Source organism: Halyomorpha halys, unplaced genomic scaffold (genome assembly GCF_000696795.3).
Source record: "Halyomorpha halys isolate HHAL.00 unplaced genomic scaffold, Hhal_1.1 Scaffold634.1, whole genome shotgun sequence".
Taxonomy (NCBI): domain Eukaryota; kingdom Metazoa; phylum Arthropoda; class Insecta; order Hemiptera; family Pentatomidae; genus Halyomorpha; species Halyomorpha halys.
In genome coordinates this window covers 44,025-54,163 of record NW_027109321.1, presented here as the reverse complement: position 1 = coordinate 54,163, position 10,139 = coordinate 44,025, and the positions used below count along the sequence as shown (strand labels likewise).

Genomic DNA, 10,139 nt, shown 5'->3' with positions numbered 1-10,139 from the left:
TGATCGTAAGTACACTGTTGCAGTATTGACATTTTGGCGGTGGCTTTTATTGCTTGAATTTGGTCAAAGTATGAGTAATAAAAGTTTCCAGTCGAATTGTACCGTCATTTTTTAAATTAATTACACATCTGTAAGAAAATGGCAAAAAAATAATTGTAAGATGCAAACACACACTTTACTTACACATACTTCACATACTTTAGGGACACTTGTTAATTAATTACTTAATTATGTAATATTTTAGAATATCCGAACTGTTTTTTAAATTTTTCCTCAATGTAACTTTTTTTTCCTTGGGGAATGGGGAGGTTGAGGAAATAAAGCCCTTACCTTCTTTTTGCTCGTTTTCCTTGATGAACTTTATATTTATATATAATAAATATATGATAAACATATCACCTTGGAAATCTTTATTACTTATATTCAACCAAATTAAATTGTTTTGTTACAGTTGAAAAGAAGAGTTCTTTTCTCATTCTGTGATATATGTTCGTTAGATGGCCAAATAGTTACTAAAACATAACTTATAAGTATCAGTGAAAGCAAGATGTTAAACAAGAGAAGAAGGAATAAGATCTACCACGCTTGGACTGCAGTAAAATACTGGCTTTAATGGGTTCAGTACATATCTTTAAATACATTCAGTCAGCTGACATCAAAATAACAGCTGACTCAGACCGTAACTTATATTTACATAATCATAAATACATTTTATATATATATATGTATGTATAAGTTATGATGAGTCAGAATCAAAACTTCAAAAAAAAGGGAAAGTGGGACACTAAATAACGCACATAAGCTCAACTAAGACACTGATTTATTCTCCTGTATTATCCTCTCTCTATATATATATATTGTGACTTGTTGACATGGGGAGTTTAGGTATTAAGAGTCATAATACCTGTGCTCTGTTTATAACTTATATATATACATTATATCTCAATTTCAAATGGATCAAAAATAGTTAGTGCTCTGTATAACTTAACTTCCTTTTGAAACCATTAGAATTTGAAATTGATTAGTTGAGTATCCTACTTGATGTGAAAGATTTTTATGACTTTCGTACAGTAAGACGGGCATTACATACATGGGATTTGGGAAAAATCAATTCATCCTGGGAGAGTTCATTTTAATCATCTAAAAAACATGAAAATAAGCAAAATTTATCGAATAATTTTTTGGTTGTACAGGTCTACAACCAAAAAATTATCAATATTAATATTTATTAAAATAATGTAGAAACTTTAATTATAATACAAAATAACCTTATGAAATCTGTTAATTAATGTTTTAAATGTTAATCAAAACTTACAATACCCGCTGTATTATGATTAGAAATCCGAAGCTAATATAAAATAACAAATTCTTTAATATAATCGCAAGTGACCTGTGTCTCATCAACATCCAAAAAAAAATTCTGTTTGCTGTCAGATCAACGAGTAAATGGTAACTTTTAGATAGTTTATATTTAGATATATATGTATCTCATATCTTGAATTTTTCAATCCAAACCAATGCAGTCATGTTTACATGAGTTATCGCACTTAGCGGTAACTAATGAACCATACTTAACTTTTTTAAAAAATGTAGAATTCAAAAATATAAATTTGAAAGAAATTCAATAAAAATAAAATAAAAAGAATTCTCAGTCTTTTAAAAGTAAAGTGAACCTTAAAAAATAACAAGGTCCCCAAGACTAAAGGAACTTTTTTTTATGTCTAAAGAATGGAAATATTGCTCATTAGAAGGAAAGTCTTTTTCTCTTTTTTTTCGCAATTATTGGATCTTCTGAAACCCACTGAATTTGAAACCGATACATGGTAACTTTATTTAAAATTCTATTCTGGTTATTTTTATTTCTATGATCACATGACAATGTACTTACAATTTAACTAGAAAGATTTTCACGGCCTGCACAAATGTTATTTTTTGGCCTCAATCAATGGTGTTATAATTACTTCCACTTATTATAAAATACATAGTATTGAGATTTCTAAGGAAATACACCTCTTGAAGTCCAAATAAACAATTTTCGCATAATCGTGGGTGTGAATGTGTGTTTGTAAAATTACTTATTTAAGGTGGGTATGTATATACCTATATTGTGACTGAGACAACGTGGCAACGCGCCAGTCTAGCAACCCAAAGGTTGTCAGATCAGGTCCCGGTCTCACCTGGGCTTTTTTCAAGCATAAAAATAATACAATAACTTACTCACAACCTCCTCCCTCCCGGGCATTTGTGAGGCCCGTTAGCGAATGGGTGGCACTCACAAAAATAGTGAGGCGTGGGCGTGACGAACCCACCCTACGAAAAAAAAACACGTCAAGAAACCTCTATGGTCTGTCGCCCATACAATATACCTGTAGTGTGACTGCATCTTTTTTGATCGACTGGCCAGAAGTGCCACTTTTATAGAATATTTTTTCACATTATCTGAAATAATTACTCTGTTCTAATTTTTATCAGTAATATTCAATGGATAAATATAAAATATTAAACAATAACTAAAGAATTAAGCAAAAGTTAACGCAGAGCATGGAATTTGGAAAAGCCGAGGCCGACCGATCTCTTCCGATCACATTTGTATTTACTACGTTTCGTCATAATTTATTAAGCTGTTGTTTTATAGGCCGAAAAAAAGTTGATATTCCTTAATTTCCATCTTGAGGTTTTCATATTATTGTATTATTTCAATAAAACTTCAGAACTAAAAAAAATTTAAGTAGAAAATAATTTCACAAAACAATAAGAAGTAAAGTTTTGCAGTTAATGTCGGCATATCCCTGTTGCAGAAAAACAATAGCATAACTCTAAACATTTTTGAAATTAATTTTTTAGGGTTGGTGGACTTTCAATAATACATTTACTAGATGTGAATTGTTAAAGTAGTACTTTCAAAGTGATTTCCACGGCGCAGTTTTTAGTACAATCATACCTACTTACAAACTACTTGTAAATGAATTATTTAGCCCGCCAACGTAATAAAGCCAACTTCACAGTTCCGTCATTATTCTTCCAGACCAGTTATATTTTCTATTCAACACAACTAAGCTCTAAACAAAGAATTACGTAATTGATTAAATCACAATCAACTATCTCGTTAAAGAAACAACAAAATATTTTTAAAAATGGTTTACAATTCTACAGATAATCCCCTATTAATGGCAAGTACAGGCCTTTAAAAATATGTTGTAGATTGTCCTCTTTTGTAGCCACATGGTTCTTCAGGTAGCAATTAGCTTGTTTTGTTGTATCAATAGTTGTTAAAACGTTTAAACATGTTTTTTTTCATTACTTTGTAAAGTAAATGGTATGGAACGATAGCTTTTTGGAGTTTTAGAAATTTTATTTGCCTTTAATATGGAAATGATTATAGTATTTTTCCATCCCTTTGAGATGAATGTGAATTCCATTTGTAGCTGAATATATCTAGAAGTCTGTTTTTGCTAAGTGAGTTTTGTTAGCATGTGCTCAAAGAACCCGCTTGAACCTTGTGTTTCTTGTGGATCTAATTTCTGTAGGATGAATTGTCCCGTTCAGGACTGAATTCAGTTCACTAGTAAGAAATTATGTATTTAAGATTAATCAAAGAATTTGATATTGCTGGAATTTTTTTTCAATGTAAGCATAATTTCATATGGTGGACATTCAAATGTCTTATCGTTAAAATCCAACTTCGATTCAGAAAATATGTGTTAGCAATATTCTGTCAGAAACATTTCGATCTTAATTATTACCTCTGTTAATGACTATTTTTAGTTTATGTTTATTATAAGAGTTCATTCAACGTAGTAGCACGATAATATCTTCTTTTTTTTTTTTTATTTCCGGCGTTTTGGCCTTTATCACTATATAGATCATTGTTTTCAAACTAATCTCTATTAGATACTCAAATATATTTTTTTACTATTTTTTTTTACTTAAATCTATTTATTTTATACAATTGTAGAGAATACAAGGGTCCAAAAACTTTAGTTAAGTGAATTCCTCAACGAAATAAATGAGGATTACACCACATTACTATAACCTTCCATGCACTAATGCCGTTGATTATCGAGTGAATCGGGGTTGCTGCTAATGAAGACTCTAAATAACTTGTAGGATTGGAGAGGTGCCAACACGGCAACAGTAATAACATAAATAAGACATAAGTATGTCGGAGCGTTGTATACGAAGTGAAGTAAGGACATTTTTTGAAAACGTATTTATACTAAAATCCTGTGAGTGATTGTGTTTGTGAACAGCGCAACTCAAAAAATTAAAAAACTGAAATCACATATTTAATTTATAAATATGCCTGTTTATACATGTTCATGATTTTCTCAAAAACCGCTCTAAATATATTAATTAAATTCAATATATCAATATACCATTACACATTATTTTAAATCTATTTGGCCTTATAAACAGCTTAATCGTGTTCAAAGGCAGAATTTCCAACAAAAAAAATTCTAATGTATTTATCTTTAATTTTAATGGTATTTACCTTTAATTTAATTTTTTATTTACCTTTAATTTAATTTTGTATTTACCTTTAATTTCAATGGTATTTGCCTTTAATTTAATTTTGTATTTACCTTTAATTTAATTTTGTATTTACCTTTAATTTAATTTTGTATTTACCTTTAATTTCAATAGTATTTACCTTTAATTTAATTTTGTATTTACCTTTAATTACTTTACTTGAAATAACTAACCGTTTCTCATTAGAAGTACTAAAAAATGGATAAATATGAACCATGAAAGAATTTTATTATCAACTATAGGATAAAAAAAAAAGTAAGTTACCACGTTAAAAGTAAATTTACGGAAAGAAGATTTGTAATACAGACTAGAACGTAATGTGATATAGAACTAACTATGTTATTGAAAAGCTAAAGACTTTAAAAATATTTACATCTAACATATAGTTGTAAATGGTACTAGAAATGACCAAAAAAATAAGTAAATTAAAAAAAACGCTTAAATAAAAGTTCTGATTTAATACGAATTTGATTATCTTTAAATGACGGGTGCATGCACAGTACGTTTTTTTTTTTTTTGTTACGCCGATATGTACCTTAAGCTGAAATATCTTGTAACTCAAAACTTGAACTCTAATTAACCGATAAATTTTGTCTCTTCTCGATAAAAATGTATTAATGAATTGGTAGGAGACTTGGTTGTGCTTCTTTATGGTGTAAAATTATTTCTTCCGACAAATAAAGGTGTTAAGCATTAATTTTTTCACTTACTATTTTAGACAGGGTGGATTTGATCTTGTCTACTATGGATATAATGGAATATTTCGTCTGTTCCTGACATAATCAATAAATATTAATTATTCGGACAAAATGTACAAAATAAAAAATTGAGTTTTTTTTATTCTTAAAAAAACACAATAATATTACCGGCTTTCCTACCTATACAAATTTACATTATGATACGAAAAAAACAATAAAAAAAACCAAACGTAAGAAATAAAAATTATTACTATTTGATAATTCTCTTCCTTGAATGGAAGAAATAGTCCATTTTGTATACAATGGACAAAACCATATCCATCCGCCTAAGCGGCTCAGAGCCCATTATTTGTTGCCTTCATCATATCATTGCTACAGTCAACATGTATAATATCTTCTTTCTTTAGCATGTGATTTTTTTTATATAGCTCAACTTCTCCACTGAAGACTTAAATGACCTCAGAGAAGGAATGTTACGATTTAAGATCCTCGGGGCCATTATGAAATGAATTACCAACCCAGGTGGTATTATTATTTGGTAGGGGAAACAAGTCCGGCAAGTGGACCTCATAGTCCTTTTTACCAACCCCGCGGCTACTAGAGTTGCCGCCGCGTACTAACCAAGGTGGGAGTGTCAAGATTCATTTTTCGGGACCACCAAGAAATAAATATTAACTGCCCCAGGTGGAAATCGAACCCACAACGTTCCGAATCGAGCGCTATGGGGCTACGCCCCAACCCGCACGGCCGTCATGGCTCTCCGACCCAGGTTGGATTGAAACCACAACCTTCCACACTAAGCGCTCTGGGACCCTCGCCCCAGATCGCTTAATTATAAGGTCCTCTTATCGTGCGAGATTAGAGCCTAAATTGTAATATTTAATTGCGTTTTTTTTCAATATCAAATTATACCCCCAATTTTTATTTTATTTCATTGATAAATCTCAGGGGAAATTTGGCAGAAAAAAATTTCAGAGACACCAAATGTCAACTTGGAAAAAAAAAAGAGACTATTTCACAAAAACACAATAGAAATTATGAGAAAAATGACTGTGAAATGTTTCTCTTATCCACAACTGACAGCAATCGTGGTCGCCCGCCATCTACATAAGTACTGAAAGACACTGCCTTTTCCAGTATGAGCTCTACTAATCAAATTCGAGCACTTGACACAGGAGTTCCCTTAAAGTCAAATATATGGAACTAAAATAAACTGTATCTAAGATCTCTACATTTTTTTTTTATCGCTTAAAACCAAAAATAGTATACATTATGAACATGATCTGTGTTTAACATAGTAAGCATTTAGTTAGTAAACATATTTACTATTTGAATTACAGGATATCTTGATGCCTAATTGCAATAAATATTGAACAGAATGGAAAAAAAAGTATGCAAGACGGATTCATTTCTCATGTGTCGATCTATCATATGATAAACACTATTCCGCTGACTAAGCTTTCTTTTATCGAACAGAGATGCATTATAACTTACTATCGTTTTACTAGAGGTTCTTTACTGAACCATTTATAAAATGAATAACTGTTCTTGGCTATGGGTTATAATAGGCGTAAACATATAAATAAATGTTTTGGAGAGCTTATAAATACGTATTATAAAAGAAAATAAATTTTATATTTTAGCCGATGAAAATAGTGTAAGTCAGTCTACTCTAGAGCAAATAAAAGTAATTAATTACTGTTTGCATTACCTTCAAATGCTTTTAAATACATATGCTTGTGACTGTCTTGTTTTCAAAGAAATACGCTGTAATTTCTCACTAAAATCTTTATAGAACTTACTCTACAGTTCTGAAATCTCAAAACTTCAGGTTTGGTTTACGCAACTCAGCGGCTCATTTAAAGGAATTTTGGACCATTTCCCTACGAGTACTAACACTGAGACACAAATTCTTGACGCAAGTTTATTCGGTTCAAATACATATGAATCTGGTTATTGTAATACAAGATGAATAAATCTAAATTTATATTTTTTAGGCTTTGTAGCAAGCATTTACAGATCATCCCTAACTAAAAACTACATAATAATTAGTGTTTTATCTATTAATGATAATTATTTTGTGTCAGGAAATTTTCTAAATTTTATATCGCACAGGCGGTGAATTCCCTTTATTACTCTCTCAGTAATATTTACATTTAATTCTTGATGTTCTGGAGCTTCATTTCTCCTTATTTTATTTATTTATTTTTTTTTAATTTACACCTCAAATAAATATTTGTAGGCAACTAATTAAAATTATTTCATATATTACATAGACATATATTTGCCGCAAATACGTTATTCTATCTCTGTCTTGTCATAGCCCAAACTAATAGAAAATTTGACTAAGAGGAGAACATTATAAAAAATAAATCTAATAAATTGTATTATGATGTTAAGAAACAAATAAAGCCACGAAACGTACAGGATTTAATGTAAAACTTACAGAGGAATATATAAAGGAAATTAAAATTCGCTATCTGTGCAATATATAATTATTAAAACTTCCCCAAAAAATGAATTAATCTTATTAGATAAAATACTTGTATTACTGTAATTTGTAATTAAGGATGGTCTGTAAATGCTACAACAAAATCAAGAATAAATAAATTTAAATTTTTTCATTATTACAATTTTTGATAAAATTCTATAGCGGAGACATAGGGAGTAGAAGTAGAACCGACAAATGAAAAACTGAGTAAATCAGATGCATACTAATAGAAAACTATTGAATTTTTAAAAATAAATTAAGCCATTTTTTCTTTTCTTTTTACTTCTATTTATCGAAATAGGGGAAAAACAATAATTTATTATAATTATTTTATCAATTATGTGCCACCATTTTGTCAGTGGACTCTTATTTGACTTTTTTACTTAAATACACATTTAATACGAAAAATTCTTTTTATTAATATGAGATATAACTAATTTATGATTCTAGCCAAATTAGAATCATTACAGAATATATTTTCTTTGTACATTTTTTAAGTATCGATATTGTTTAGATGAAGAAAAATCAGATGCAAGACGGCCGTCATGGCTCTCCGACCCAGGTTGGATTGAAACCCACAACCTTCCACACTAAGCGTTCTGGGACCCTCGCCCCAGCTCGCTTAATTGTAAGGTCCTCTTATCGTGCGAGATTAGAGCCTAAATTGTAATATTTAATTGCGTTTTTTTTTCAATATCAAATTATACCCCCAATTTTTATTTTATTTCATTGATAAATCTCAGGGGAAATTTGGCAGAAAAAAATTTCAGAGATAACAAATGTCAATGCCTTCATCATAAAACTTTCCCTTACCACTTTACTGCAGTTAAATTAAATCTATAAATAAACTTCTTCGAAGCATAACCAAAACCACAAAAAGATGAAAACATTTATTTCTTCTATAGTTAATAATCAAAATCTTTCATATTTTATATTTATCTTTAATTTTTTACTTCTCACAATTTGTGACGGTTAATTATTTTAAATAAATAAAATTAAAGATCCTTTAGAGGAAGATTTTTTGATAATTCGGCATTTACCTCCTGCCAGACTATTTTAATGAGGAAAGAACCTAGCTGATACTAAAGAACACTTACATTGGTATGAAGAGTTTCATCCGATTTGTTCGAACCGTTCATTATAAAACAGAAAAGAAGTGTTGATGACACGAAGTTGCAGTCGTTAAGCACAAAAGTTGCATATCATATCCCAGATATGTACACACCTTAAACTCTCACACAATAACATACACACACACACACTCAAGCTCGCATGCACACGCAAACAAAAGGTTATTCGATCCTTTTTCCTGCTCCTACCTAATAAATTCGTGTAGTAAATTGTGATAAACCATCCAAATCATTATATTAAAAAAAAATAAAGAATGAAAACTTAGAGAAATATATTTCAAAATTATTACTAAATCTTTAAAAATAATATCTACATAATTAATCTCTATGTATCATAAAATTTCTAGGAATTTAAAAGATAAATTAATAAGTTAGTAGGTAGCTCACCATATTATGAAAAAATAAATTAGTTATTTTCAAGGAAAAAAATTATAATACCGTCTGTCCATAATCAGAGAAGAATTCAAAATGTATAAACAGAAAAATATCATTCTGAACATCAAAAATCTCATAACAAATGTGAAAAAAAAGAGATAATAGAACATAAAATGTAACATTATGAATGATACAGCCGTAAGGAAATAACCACTGTTGTCCTAGGTCAGTAGACCTTGGTTTTCTGATCATAGACCTGTAGTATACCCGCAGTCTCAGTTAATCGCCAAGTCATTCATTCCATTTTTAATTGAATTTAGTTTAATTAACGCTTTAAGGAATGTTGTAATTTCACACTACGCCATCTCCGTAACGATTTTGATGCTGTCTTGCTACTAATGAACGTTGTATGAGACTATTTTTGAGACGTAGTGATAAGCTTTATTTTATTTTTTTAATAAGTCGAGATAATAGATAATCTCCATCTTATTCAATGGTGCTATGGATATAAAATAATTTTAAACACTTCGAAAAAATTATAAATTTAATTCTATTATAAATGTAAATTAAAACGCTCACCGTAAACCCGTAAGCTGCCATATTTGCCGCCAAAGAAGACGGTGTCTAAAAACACGTAAACTCACACCAAGGAGAGAGGTATGATCTCACATGGATGGCGGGAATGAACTGAGCGGTTGTCGAGATCCCACCCGTAGCGCTGCTGTAGGGGAACCTTTTTTCCCCTTTTTCGCCAGGAGGGGAAAATATGTAAATAAAATACCACCATCAATCAATTTTTCCAAAATGCTCTCTTAATTAGAGTACTATATTAGTACCCCCTAATTATTGAAAAAAATTTCAGGTAAAAATATGAAGATTTAATATATGCATTGGATCACAAAAGGCCTTTATTCG

At 30.0% G+C, this 10,139-nt stretch overlaps 1 protein-coding gene across 2 annotated transcripts in view; it reads right to left on the bottom strand.

The window, feature by feature from the left end:
* Positions 1–9,912, bottom strand: part of LOC106684967 (spondin-1) — a gene marked incomplete in the record, with an annotated part of 221,736 nt that extends 211,824 nt beyond the window's left edge. For both annotated transcript variants that reach the window (XM_067047519.1, XM_067047520.1), the window contains 1 exon segment: positions 9,804–9,912. In XM_067047519.1, coding sequence (XP_066903620.1) covers positions 9,804–9,824 — 21 coding nt within the window.
* Between the last annotated feature and the right edge of the window lie 227 nt (positions 9,913–10,139).